Here is a 15,005-nt window from a genome sequence, read left to right on the forward strand (position 1 = left end):
TTTCAATAACTAAACTTACATATGATCAAAATTGTTACTTTATTTTTATGCCTGAGATTTGCTACATGCAGGGCCTTACCCCATGGAAGAAAATTGGGAAGGGTAAAAAAGCAGCTAGTCTCTACTTCTTGCAACAACCATTAGACAATACAACTGTTAATTCCATACTTTCATACAGTGTAAATTCCATTTCAGATTCTACTTACCATATGTGGCATAGTAGACTAGGTCATCCATCATCTTCAAGATTGTTAGTTATTTTAAGGTCAATTCCAAATTTTCCTTCAAATAAACTTGTACATGAGCATCATTGTACAGTCTGCCCTTTGACAAAACATAAACGATTGTCATTTTTAGTTCATTCTTACAAACCTAGTTTATCATTTCATTTGATTCACTGTGATATATGGGGTCCATTTCAATACCTACTCATGATGGTTTCAAGTATTTCCTAACAATTGTTGATGATCATTCTAGATCAACTTGGGTGTACTTAATGAAATCTAAATGTGAGGTTAAACACATTCTTACAGTTTTTTACAATCTGGCTTATACACAGTTTCAACAAAAAATAAAATATAAGAACAGATAATAGTCTAGAATTTTTAATGAGAGAGTTTTTCAATTCAAGGGATTATACATCAAACTTCTTGTGTTGAGACTCCTCAACAAAACTTAATTGTTGAGAGAAAATATCAACATCTTTTGAATGTTGCAAGATCTTTAAAATTTCAATCAAATGTTCCATTAAACTTTTGGGGAAAATGTGTTTTAACAGCAACTCACATCATTAATCACATTCCATCTCATATTCTTAACAAAAAATCACCACAACATATTCTTTATGGTGATATTCATTCTTACAATCATTTTAAAGTTTTTGGTTGTCTATGTAATGCTTCTACTTCAAGCAATAACAGATCCAAATTTTCTCTTAGAGCTAGAAAATGTATATTTGTTGGTTATCCTTTTGGAACAAAAGGATACAAGTTATATGATCTAGACTCTCACAGTTTTTTTGTTTTTTGAGATGTAGTTTTCCATGAGCATATATTTCCTTTTCAGACTAAAATTTATTCACAGCAGACTTGCTTACCATCTGTGTTTGTATTGCCTCATCCAGTTACAGATCATATATCACATTCTTCCAACATTCCAAATAATAATTGCTTGTCAAATGATTCTAATATTAGTTCAGATTCTGTTTCTATACCAAAATCCTTAAGTGGTTCAAGTCAAATTCCACACATTCCTTCACTACAAGATATGACCCAATTTCCTCATCTTAGAAAATCCACCAGACAGCACAAATCTCCTACTTATTTGCAAAATTATCACTGCAATTTAGCATCTTCAGCAGCTTTTACCTCTACCACATCATCTCTTGGCTCAATTGATATAACTTCAAGTAACAAATACAACATTTCTGAATTTTTATCATATAAGCATTTGTCTCATTCTCATAAAGCTTTTAGCATCTCTACCTCATCTAAAAAAGAACCTGATTTTTATCATCAAGCTGTTAAGCATCCTCATTGGAGAGATGCTATGTCCATTGAGTTAGCTGCCTTAGAATCAAATAATACCTGGATTCTCACTGACCTTCCACCAGATAAAAATTCCATCGGTTGTAAGTGAGTCTATAAAACTAAGTTTAATGCAGATGGCTCGATTGAGAGGTATAAGGCAAGATTAGTTGCCAAAGGTTATACTCAAAGAGAAGGGCTTGATTACTAAGAAACTTTTTCCCCAGTTGCAAAAATGGTGACAATGAGGTGTTTTCTATCTCTGGCTGCAATTCATAACTGGCATCTAGTGCATTTGGATGTAAAAAATGCATTTCTTTATGGTGATTTAGATGAAACAATCTATATGAAACCACCACCTAGGTATCTTAAAAAGGGGGACACTCGAGTTTGCAAGCTGCAGAAATCCTTGTATGGATTGAAATAGGCTTCTAGGCAGTGAAACTCAAAGTTCACTACAGCTTTGGTTGATTTGGGATTTGTAATCCAAATCAGATTATTCATTGTTTACTAAGCAAACAGATGATTGTTTTGTGGCTCTTTTGGTGTATATAGATGACATACTATTGGTCAGTAGTAACATTAATGTTGTTCAGACTATCAAAGAGTCTTTAAGTGCACACTTTAAACTAAAGGATTTAGGACATGTCAAATATTTCCTAGGGATGGAAATAGCTCGATCCCAAAAGGGCATTTCCATTTGCGAAAAGAAATATGCACTGGAGTTGATATCTGATGCTAGTTTATTAGCTTCTAAGCCAATTAATTTCCCTATGGATTCCCACTGCAAACTTTCCAAGTCTGATGGAAAATTACTTGAAGACACAACTGCCTACAGAAGACTTATAGGCAGGTTGTTATACCTCACTCACACTAGGCCAGACATTACTTACTCAGTTCATTACTTGAGTCAGTTTTTAGAATCTCCTAGAGTTCCTCACATACAAGCTGCTCTCAAAATACTCAGATATGTAAAGATGGCACCAGGCCAATGTATTTTTTTTTTCCAACATCATCTAAAGTTCACTTGAAAGCCTTTGCTTATTCGAATTGGGAAGTTGTCCTAATACAAGAATGTCTATTTCTGGCTACTGTGTGTTACTTGGTGAATCACTGATTTCTTAGAAATCCAAGAAGCAAACTACTGTATCAAGATCCTTTGCAGAAGTTGAGTATCGATCCATGGCCTATGCAGTTTGTGAATTAACATGGTTAAAGTCTTTGCTTAATGATTTTCATCAGTCTCATTCTCAGCCATCTTTGTTATTTTGTGACAACCAAGCTGCACTCCATATTGCAGCTAATCCCCTTTTTCATGAGAGAACAAAGCATATTGAATTGGATTGTCACCTTATTAGAGAAAAAATTCAAGCTGGACTACTCAGAACACTGCATGTTTCATCTTCTCATCAGCTACCAGATTTGTTAACTAAGTCTCTTAGTTCCAATGTTTTTCATTCTTTGTTGTCCAATATGAATGTTCATAATATATATCATTTTAGTAATGTTCATAATATATATCATTCATTTTGAGAGGGACTATTGTAAATGTAAATTCATTTTAGTCTAAGTCGTAAATTCCATTTTAATCCTTCTATTATAGTTTAGTTACTTTCTGTTTTTAGTCTTTTTACTATGAGTTAGTTAACTCATTGTATATAAATAGATGGTAACCTGATGTACAGTAACACATTGAATAAAAATTAGAAGTATTCTGCTTCTTTTCTTCTTCTCTTCTTCTTCTTTGATCTTTACCTTCTTGATTGAAGTTGCACCAGGTCGTCTTTTGCATGCATGAATATATTAGAAGCCAGGGACATCTCTAGTTTCTTTAAAGTTATATATATTTGACATCTAGAGGAGCTTGAGCTTTAGTATAATCTGCATTTATGAATACATTTGGATTCTCTTTTAGGTCATTTGGGATAATTCTCAGTACTTCAGTTCTCTCTTTTCTTACACTTTCAAAGTAGGTTGTGTATGGTACATCGCCACTTTCCCAATTGCCAAATTTTGGGACACGTGAGTGTGAGTGTTCCTGCAGTAGCCGAAGTCATTTTTTTTTAAGCAATAACAATAGTTTTTAACAAGATTAATAGTTTGCATCATAAGAAGGAAAGGAAATCCTACTCGAACATTGAATCAAATCGGTTTACAAAAGTTTATGAAAACAAGAATTTTCACATCTTGTGAACAATTTATTAACAGAAACAAAACTAGCCAGAAAGTGTATAGCAAATTATATATATATATCCAAGTTAGATCTCTAGATTCAATGGCTAATGATGAGAAGATTAACATGCACATGTAAGACCAATATCGATCCATACAAAGAAGTACATGACTCACTGCCATTAACGATATGGTGGGTTAATCTTGCAATTTCTGACTTTTGGGACAAAAATCTTTGACGGACATGAAGAACAACGAGGATTACAGTTCTCTTGAGACCATGCATTAAGATCACTTGTACGTTGACACATCACTATACTATTATAATGTTCCATAGCCAAATATAAAAACCATCTCAAACCCATCACTATGCTATTATATTGTTTTTTTTTTGTTCTAAAATTCACATATGCAATTTCTCCCTTGACCAGATGGACTCGGCTATTCTTGTCGTCCTCTCTGAAACATTCTCTTTGATCTTGTTTGTATTCCCACTAAACAAAATTATTTGTAATTGGCCTTCATGATCATTACAAATTGTATTTTATGTATCACTACGATCATGTGAATTTAATACGTATATTCCAAGTAATAGGCTACTATGAGCTGTGTACAATTAGCGCGTAAACTTTTTATTTTGTAATAATACATAACTTTCACAAAACTCTTACTATAAGTAAGGAATCAATATTAATACATTGAGAGTACCACCATGCTAATATATTGTGAAATCACTACTTTTTTCAAAATTTTAAGTTGTGTCTAACACACGAAATATTTAATTAAATAGATAAAGTGTAAAATCAAGATCTAAACTCAGAACTTCTATTTTTAATTATGAGAGATCACCACTTGTCCCAAAAAGTTAAGTAGATAGAAAGGGTTTGATTTTAGATTAGTAATGCTATATATAGTCGTAGATTGCACAAGTTGCGCTGAATAATCATTTTTAAAAAGAGTCAGGTCCACTATTAAAAATTAATTATTGTTCTTGTAGATCTCGTACTTACTCAATTTTTTCAAATAGATTGTACAACATTTGTGCACTCCATAATTGCAATATAATTTCTCTTGATTTTAATATTTATATTTTAATTTCTCTTCAATTCCCCTGCAATATTGAGAAAATACACTCGCCTCCCTCCGTATCAGATTTGATTTCATATAGCTAAAAAGCTCTAAGCAGTTGATAAATTTCAGATGGTACAGCTACTTGCATTCATGCAACTATGCAAGTGCAGTTTGGATCGCTCGACCGTTGTCAGATAAATCATTTTCTGCATATAAGCGCTTCAACTTTTGGATGAAAACAAAAATTGCGCACATGGATCAACAAATTAAAAAAGTACGTATATCACCTAGCCTAATGGGATTATGGGGGCGTCTCTTGACTCGATATTCCCGCACACAGCACATCCTTTCTTGAATTCTTCCCACTAATTATTGGCTAAAAATAAATAAATTCCACTTTTTAGTATTTTATACCGATAGAAAATGTAAAATATAGTAAAAATTGAGACGAGGAAATATAAAAAGGAAAATATACTTTGAGGGTTAAATCGATCACTATTTATAAATAAATTACATGAAGATGAGATAAAGTAAATATTTTGATTATTATAAAAGTCAAATCACTTAATTTCATAATTATGAAAATAAAATCAGAATAATAATCAAATCAAGTTTTTTATTTGATTTAATATTATCTCTAACATCTCCTAAATTCAAGGTGGATAATTTTGAAATTTTGAATTTGAGATTTAATTGTAGTTTTCATATTGATTGATTGATTGCGTATGAGATGATAAAAGTAGCAGTAGTGGTGATCAAGTTTCAAAAGTGACCGGCAATCAAAACATCATATCTGAAACTATGACCGACAATGGGCCAAGGCCAACATGGGGCTACCAATAGGCCAAAAGATTGAGTCAACAATAGGCTAAATATAACTAAAATATAACCTTGGTCAACTATAAGACCAAAAATAAAAGTTACAAAATGGGTTTGGAGTTTCAAACAATGCTCAGAAAAGACCAAAAAGAATAGTTGGGGTTAACAAAGAACCTAACAAAAAAAGCTTTACAACTAACAAAGATTCTTGGATGACATGAATTTGAGACAAGACATGGTTGAAGGGGTATGAAGATTTTGTGAGACGCAAATCTAGTAAAAGAGTTTTAAAAGAAATAGTTTACAAAATGGAGCATGATGCTAGCTGAGAACTATGATACCATGATTGAAAATAAGAAAATATAGTAGAAATTGAGATTGAAAAAAGAGAATGAGAGGAAGACCTTGAATGCTACATCATTACTATATTCTCTATTGTGATTGAATACAAAGTATTAGTCCCTATTTATAGCAAAATTAAATGGAGATGAGATCAAGTAAATTATCTTAATCAATATGAAAATAAAATCTCTTGATTTGATTATTATGGAAACCAAATCACTTGATTTAATAATTATGGAAATCAAATCTCTTGATTTGATAATTATAAAGAGCAGTGCTACATATACTTATAGTTTTACTTACACTTTTACTTACAAAACTTATTTTGTTAGTTTTCTTTTGAGATTCAAATTTTATGATTTTCAACATATCAATAACAGGTACGTGGATAGGTAAGTTTTTTGTAAGTTTTTCTTAAGTACATTTAGCATTTTCCAATTATAAAAATCAAGTTTGGAAAATAATTAATTTAAATTTTTTATTTTTATATTATCTCTAATATACAAAAAAAAAAATCAAAATGGTTATTTCCAATTCCATTATAGTCAAGGGAAAGCCATGCATTTCTTGTATGAATAATTTTATAATAGTTATTAAGGTTATATCTTTATTTCATGTTATTCTCTTAAACTAGGTATATTTCATTCTTAAAATGGAAAATGCTAGATGTATTTAAGAAAAACTTACAAAAAACTTATTTCTCTATATGTCAGTTATTAATATGCTTAAAATCATGAAATTTGAAATTCAAAATCTGAATTTAAAAGAAAAATAACATAATGAATCTTATAAGTAAAATTATAAGTAAAAGTGTAAGTACATGTAGTATTACTTTTTTAAAATTTATACATCCATATTTTATATATAAGTAGATGTAAAAAGAAAAAAAAAAACATATAACAGATTCTAGAGAACGTTGCCTTCAAGTAATTGAGGTGCATGCATTTATTTCAACTTGGCATTCCTAATGTAAGTTAATTAGTGAGATACATTTATGATTCAACAAATAGAGTTCTTAAGAATTAATGACATTCGAAAAAGAATAAAATTAGCAAATACAACGTCATTATTCCGCATAAATTTCCAAAAGCACCCTTTTGTTTTTGGCTTAACAATAAGATTCACAATATATTGGGGAACAATTATAACTAGATGCACACTTGGCTGCCAGATTCTGATGTAAGCTGGCTCTTATGGTTCCCACGATGCCTTACTTTTCTGGCCACAACATGATGATTGTTCTCTACAGGAGAAATAATCGACTTTCTGGAGTTGACATGTAGAGGAGCCTGAACTATACTGTAATCTGCATTCACGACTGCCTCTGGATTCTCCTCTGGATCATTTGGGTTCATTCTCAGTACCCCAGTTCTCTCTTTTCTTACATTTTTGAAGTAGGATGTGTATGGTATATCGCCACTTTCCCAATTGCCAAATTTTGGGACGCGTGGGTGTGAGTATTGCTGCAGCAGCCAAAGTCATTTTTTTTTTTTTTAAGCAATAATGATGGTTTTTAACAAAATTAATAGTTCTACATCATAAGAAGGAAATGAAATCCAACTCGAACATTGAATCAAATCGGTTTACAAAAGTTCATGAAAACAAGAATTTTCACATCTTGTGAACAATCTGTCAACAGAAACAAAACTAGCTAGAAAGTATAGCAAATTATATATATATATATATATATATATATATCCAAGTTAGATCTCTAGATATCAATGGCTAATGATGAGAAGATTAACATGCACATATAAGAAGACCAATATCGATCGATACAAAGTACATGATGACTCACTGCCATTAACAATCTGTCTGGTTAATCTTGCAGTTTCTGACTTTTTGGACAAAAATCTGCTTTGACGAACATGAAGAACAAGGATTACTGTTCTCTCGAGACCATTAAGATCACTTGTGTTGACTCGAGGATATCCCGAGGATGATCTGGACTTTTTTTATACAAAAGAAGCCGATGACTACAATGTTCCATAGCCCACTATAAAAACCATCTCAAACCGGCCATCACTATACTATTATATTGTTTTTTTAGTTCTAAAACTCACATATGCAAATTCTCCCTTGCATGATTGGATGGACTCGGCTTCTTGCCGTAGTCTCCGAAACATTCTCTTTCTTGTCTGTATTAATTCCCACTAAAACAAAATTGTTTGTAATTGGCCTTGATCATGATCATTACATATTGTATTTTATGTATCAGGATCATGGAATTTAATACATATATTCCTAGTAATAGGGCTACTGTGACTGTACAAGCGCGTAAACTTTTTATTTTGTAATAATATAAAACTTTCACTAAACTCTTACTATAAGTAAGGAATCAATATTAATACATTGAGAGTACCACCATGCTTATATATTGTGAAATCGCAACTTGTTTCAAAATTTTAAGTTTTGTCTAATACATGAAATATTTAATTAAAAAAGAAAGTGTAAAGTCAATATCCAAACTCGGCCTCGTTTGTTTTTGTAGATAGATGAGATGAGTTGAGATGAGTTGAGATTAAAGTTAAAAGTTGAATAAAATATTATTAGTTTATTTTTCAGGAAACTTCTAACTTATCTCATCTCATTTTATCTAATCATTACAACCTTCCCAAATTCTCATACAAAATAAAATAAACAATTCAATTTTTTCATATCAAATTTTTTATTTGATTTAATATTATCTCTAACATCTCCTAAACTCAAGGTAGATAATTTTGAAATTTTGAATTTGAGATTTAAGTGTAGTTTTCATATTCGTTGATTGATTGCCTATGAGATGATAAAAGTAGCAGTAGTGGTGATGAAGTGATAAAAGTGATCGGCAATCGAAACATCAGATCTAAAACTATGACCAATAATTGGCCAAGGCCGCCAACATAGGGCTAGCAATAGGCCGAAAGATTGAGCCAACAATAGAGTAAATATAACCTTGGTCAACTATAAGACCAAAAATAAAAGTTCAAAAATGGGTTTGGGGTTCAAACAATGCTCAGAAAAGACCAAAAAGAATAGTGGGGGTTAACAAAGAACCTAACAAAAAAAACTTGACAACTAACAAAGATTTTTGGATGACATGAATTTGAGACAAGACATGGTTGAAGGGGTATGAAGATTTTGTGAGACGCAAATCTAGTGAAAAAGTTTTAAAAGAAATAGTTTACAGAATGGAGCATGACTTTAGCTGAGAACTATGATACCATGATTGACAATAAGAAAATATAGTAGAAATTGATATTGAAAAAAGAGAATGAGAAGAATGAAAGGACCTTGAATGCGACATCATTACTATATTCTCTATTGTGATTGAATACAAAGTATTAGTCACTATTTATAGAAAAATTAAATGGAGATGAGATCAAGTAAATTATCTTAATTATCAATATGAAAATAAAATCTCTTGATTTGATTATTATGGAAACCAAATCTCTTGATTTGATAATTATGGAAATCAAATCTCTTGATTTGATAATTATAAAAATCAAGTTTAGAAAATAATTAATTTAAATTTTTTATTTGATATTATCTCTAACATACAAAAAAAAAATCAAAATGGTTATTACCAATTCCATTATAGTCAAGGGAAAACCATGCATTTCTTGTATGAATAATTTTATAATAGTTATTAAGGATATATCTTTATTTCATTTTATTCTCTTAAACTAGGTATATCTCATTCTTGAAATGGAAAATGCTAGATGTACTTAAGAAATTTTTTTTTTAACTTACAAAAAACTTATTTCTCTATATGTCAGTTATTAATATGCTTAAAATCATGAAATTTAAAATTCAAAATCTGAATTTAAAAGAAAATAATATAATGAATCTTATAAGTAAAATTATAAGTAAAAGTGTAAATACATGTAGTACTACTTTTTTAAAATTTATACATCCATATTTTATATATAAGTAGATGTAAAAAGAAAAAAAAAAAAAACATATAACAGATTCTAGAGAACGTTTCCTTCAAGTAATTGAGGTGCATGCATTTATTCAATTTGGCATTCCTAATGTAAGTTAATTAGTGAGATACATTTATGATTCAACAAATAGAGTTCTTAAGAATTAATGACATTCGAAAAAGAATAAAATTAGCAAATACAACGTCATTATTCCGCATAAATTTCCAAAAGCACCCTTTTGTTTTTGGCTTAACAATAAGATTCACAATATATTGGGGAACAATTATAACTAGATGCATACTTGGTTGTTTCTTACTTTTTCTTTTTTTTTTTCCTTAAATGTGGGGTACTCCATATATATTTTCTTTTTCGAAAAGAAAAGAACTGAACCGAATCAACTAAACTGATAAATTTAAAATATATATGGAAGGTATAAATTACTTATTTTGTAGTTTTGTTCTTAATTATTGAATAACATAAATTAGCTTTCTTCTCTCTCTTTCAGGACGTATTTATGAAAATCCAGGCCCACTACTTTAATGAAAGTCATTAACTAAGGTTAGTAATAGCACATTACAACTCCTCTATAAATAGAACAGTAAGCTTGCACCTATACAATGCATCAAAACAGGTTCAAATTTGTAGCTGAGCATTAGTCTTTAATCCAAAAGAGATTAATGGAGAAGAAGACGAATCTAATGGCCTTTGGGTTGATGATGATGATGTTGATCCTAAGCGCAACTACTGCAAGAGCCGATCTATGCCAGGATGCATTGAAAGCTTTGATGCCTTGCATGGCGTTCTTGACGGGTTTTAGCCCACCGCCACCCAATGCTGGCTGCTGCCAAGGCGCACAAGATGTGCTAAATAAGGCTACGACCTCCGCAGATCGCAAGGCTCTGTGTGTCTGTTTCAAAAATGTTATAGGCCAGGGTGGTATTTTGCCTGATAGGGCTGAACAACTTCCCGACCTCTGCAAGGTCAAAACTCCGGTTCCGATTAGATCCGATGTGGATTGCAACAAGTAATTTATTTCTCTCCCTATCTCTGAGTTTATGCATGCCGTCTGTGTTTGAGCACGCATGTGCATTTCTAGCTACTTGTTTCATGCTTACGGTTTGACCAAAAAATAGTGATTCATCATGATGAGCTAGCTACTACATATAAATTAATATTGGGTATGTTTTCATGTGAAACTTTCTTTTTTTTTCTTGATGAATCTTCTCAACTAATATCCTTTTTTTTTGTGATTTGCAGATTATGAAGATTCCATAAGGAGCGGAGATAACATGAAATAAAGATTGGGGAACATGCATAGATAGAGCAATATATATAGCCAAATATTGGGTTGTAAACATTAATATATCGAAGGTCGACTCTTTTTGACTACCTTATATTATAAATATGCATGAAAAGATTAATTAAACGAATATAACGATTCCTAGTTTCTTTACAACGCTCTCTCGATCTGGCTACCTTATATTATAAATATACCTTATATTAGATGGAGATGATGAGATAAGATAAATATATTGATCATTATGAAAATTAAATCTCTTGATTTGATAATTATGAGAATTAAATATCTTGATTTGATAATTATGAAAATTGATAATAATGAAATTCAACTGAAAATAATTAAATCATGTTTTTGATTTGACATTACCATATATTCTAGATAACGTTGCTGCTTTGGTATTGAACTTATACTGCTCATGGTTCAAGATGGAAGTTATATATTTAAATATGGAAGGTAGAAATTATTTATTTTGTAGTTTTGTTCTTAATTATTGAGTAACATAAATTAGCTTTCTTCTTTCTCTCTCGGGGCATATTTATGAAAACACTAGCCCACTACTTTAATGAAAGTCATGCAGACTGCAATAGTAATGCTTGTAGATGCGTAAAAATCTAAACATGCTTTTATCATTATTGATCAAAACCATTTTTGTTGATGAACGACGACAATTAAGTTCAGTGATTTTTTTTTTTTTTTTTTTGGTGAGATATCTTTGTGAATTTAACACTTTCTAAACTAAAAAAGAAGCAATACGCTCATAGCTTAAGTCACATTCCATATAAAATCAACGACTATTAGCATAAGCGCGAGGCCAAAACCAAGACAATAAGGAACATCATGATCAGTTATTCATTAATTTCATATTATAAATGTCGGGATTCACAATATCACTCTTTATGACTGCTTTTTGCAGAGTGCGAGGTCTAATGCTTTTTGGTTACACATTACAAACCAAAGACAAAACAGGAAACTAAGCTTCTAGAACTCTAGCAAAAAAAAATAAAAATAAAAAAACAAGCACAACCAAGCATAAACTCAGAACGCCTAAGACAAAGCAGGGCAGTTTATCCATCTCGAAGGTATGGCAGTCCAGCTTTATCCGTCTTCAGAAGACCATGAAACTTACGAGGTAAATCAGAAAAAAAATTCCCAGCAGTTAGTGCATCCCTCCGAGCCCATTCTAGCTAAGAAATCTGCTGGAGCATTGGCTTCCCGATAAACATGATTGACAACTACATTTATAATGAGTATATGTACACATTATAAATAAATTGATACATTTTATGATGCCAAAATATGAATAACAGATCTTGATTTTGATCATCTCATATATGCATGTGAGTAAATGGGCAAAAAGGATACCTTTAATTAGCTTCTTAAAATATATTTTCTTTTTAGTTTGTGAACTTTCGTTAGGTCAATATTGTATTATTAGGAGTTCCCCGTGTATTCATCAATTTTCAAGGCCAAAATACTTAATTATGGTATATTAGAGCCACTGGGTTTAACTTAATTCTTTTGAAGCGGTGTTCAATAAAAACATTAGCACGTATTTTGGTAATTAAAATCTGGTAGGTAACAACCAGATTTTTGTCCTAAACAAGAAGCATGCACTCTTAACTCCGAGATCCATTACGAAAAAACTTGACTAAATGCTCATGAAATTTTGGTGGCGGTTTGATCCCAAAAAAAAAAAAAAAAAAATGCATAACTACTTCACCCCAAAATCCTGAAAGGCAATTTGCAAGTTTAAATCCATTGGAGGTCTTGGTACGAGACCTTCCTCTGATTTCAACAAGGCTTTACTATGCAAGTTGGGTTGGCATCTTTTGAACAATGACACTTCTCTTTGGAAATCCATTCTCAATGACAGGTACCTGAAACAAAAATCTTGGCTGGCTATTCAAAGAAAACCTTCGGATTCATCATTCTGGAAAAACTTGCTCAAGTTTAGAGATTTTCTAACTTGTAGTTTGTAGGGGTGTAACCGGTCCGGTTTAAGGCCGGTTTTGGACAAAATTTGGGATTGAACAGGTATGCAACGATTTTGTATTTTCAAGAACGATTCCGCACCGGTTACTCTCCTAAACTAGTACTTCCAGTTTTACTGGTTCCTGTCCGGTTTGGTCCAGTTTTCAGGTTTTAATATATTTATTATATAATATATATATAATAGTATTATAGTATATAATACTATAGTGATAATATATTGTAGTATATTATAAAATATATTATAATTGTATTATAGACTATAGTTATATATTATAGTATATTATAATATATAGTGATACAATATTAGTATAACTATTAATACAATAGAATATAGAGAAATAAGATTTTAAAATTTAATATTATATTACTCAGTAATTTATCATATAATACAAAATTATTTTATATATAATTATATATTATATATAAAAATTATATACAATATATAAAATTATAATACATAAATATGAATTGGTTCGATTCGGTCCGATCCGGTTTTAGAAAAAGAAAAACCAGAACTGTACTATTTTCACCGTTTTAAGAAAAATAAAATGGGTACCGGACCGAACCAAACTTGGTATCGGACCCAACCTACCGGTTCAGTCCGGTTTACCGGTTCACCAGTTTTGTTTTACACCCCTATTAGTTTGTGCTTCCAAATGAACAATAGAACTCATACCAAAGCTTGAACTGATCCATGGATCCCTTCCGTGTCGTCATCACTTCCCGTCCCTTCATCACCAAACATTGTTCAAGATCCACACATGATTGTCGCTGAGCTAACCCTTGAAGAACCTAGGAGATGAAATTCTTTTCTCCTCAATGCTCTTTTTTCCCAAGATTCGGTTAAGGAAATAGAGAAAATTCCTCTAGCCCAATTACATTTCCACACTATCAGCAATAAACCTATTTGGAAGCATCATTCGACTGGGAAATCTCTGTTAAATCAGCATGCGCTGCTCTAGTACCTCAAACTAGTACCAAGTACCCCCCCCCCCCCCCTCAAGTCTGGAAAAAAATTTGGAAGCTTAAAATTCAAGACGGACTAAAACTCTTTCTCTAGAAAATCTTCAATAACATTCTTCCTACTATAGCTTTCCTGAAAAATCGTCTTATCCTCCAGAATGATCTCTTGGATTGCCCCATTTGTGATTCCGCTGAAGAATCAGTCTCTCACCTTTTCTTGGATTACCCTTACTCTAGAGTATTATGGAGACAGTCCCCCTGGTCACTCAATATCTCCTCCATTGACAATCGAGATATCAATACTTGAACATGTGTATCTTGAATCCAATCTTCAATCGGATACTGTTGATTGCCATAATTTCCAACTCTTCGCTATGGTAGCAATGGATAACCTCTGGTTTTATCGGAAACAAGTGATTCATAATCCCAAAAAGCAATCCATCCATCAGTTCATGAGACAAGTCAACCAGTCTTTTAAAGATCACAGTAAGGCATGGGTATGGAAAATTCAGCAACAAAGTATAGTATGGATCCCCCCTTCCTTAGAGTGTATTTCTGTAACTTTCGATGTAGCAGTTAGAGCGAGTAGTAGCACATCAATGGCAATAGGCAGATTGAACAACAATGTGGTTTCTTTCATTGTAGCAGAGCATTCAAGCAGCTGCAACCCGAACCAAGGAAAAGCAATGGCTGCATACATCAAAGTGAAAAAAAGCCCAAAGATTGCAACTAAAGAAAATCAGGCTAGAAGGGGACTCCCAGAGAACAATTACAACTTTGAAAGATTCAACAAAAGGCCAAGACTAGATTGCAGAAGGTATAAATCGTGACACAAGAATTATGTTGAATAGCTTTGAAGAATGGGAGACTATCAAAATACATCGTTCGCAAAATCGATGTATGTACAAAGTTGCG

General features: G+C 31.8%; 1 protein-coding gene across 1 annotated transcript; it reads left to right on the forward strand.

Moving 5' to 3' along the window:
• Positions 1 to 10,493: 10,493 nt before the first annotated feature.
• Positions 10,494 to 11,267, forward strand: LOC121266165 (non-specific lipid-transfer protein 1-like). The gene is made up of 2 exons (XM_041169905.1): positions 10,494 to 10,859; positions 11,093 to 11,267. The coding sequence occupies exons 1-2, from the start codon at positions 10,513 to 10,515 to the stop codon at positions 11,097 to 11,099; spliced, it is 354 nt and encodes a 117-aa protein (XP_041025839.1). The 5' UTR covers positions 10,494 to 10,512; the 3' UTR covers positions 11,100 to 11,267.
• The last annotated feature ends 3,738 nt before the right edge of the window (positions 11,268 to 15,005 follow it).

The sequence above is a fragment of the Juglans microcarpa x Juglans regia genome, chromosome 5D, assembly GCF_004785595.1.
Source record: "Juglans microcarpa x Juglans regia isolate MS1-56 chromosome 5D, Jm3101_v1.0, whole genome shotgun sequence".
NCBI classification, from domain to species: domain Eukaryota; kingdom Viridiplantae; phylum Streptophyta; class Magnoliopsida; order Fagales; family Juglandaceae; genus Juglans; species Juglans microcarpa x Juglans regia.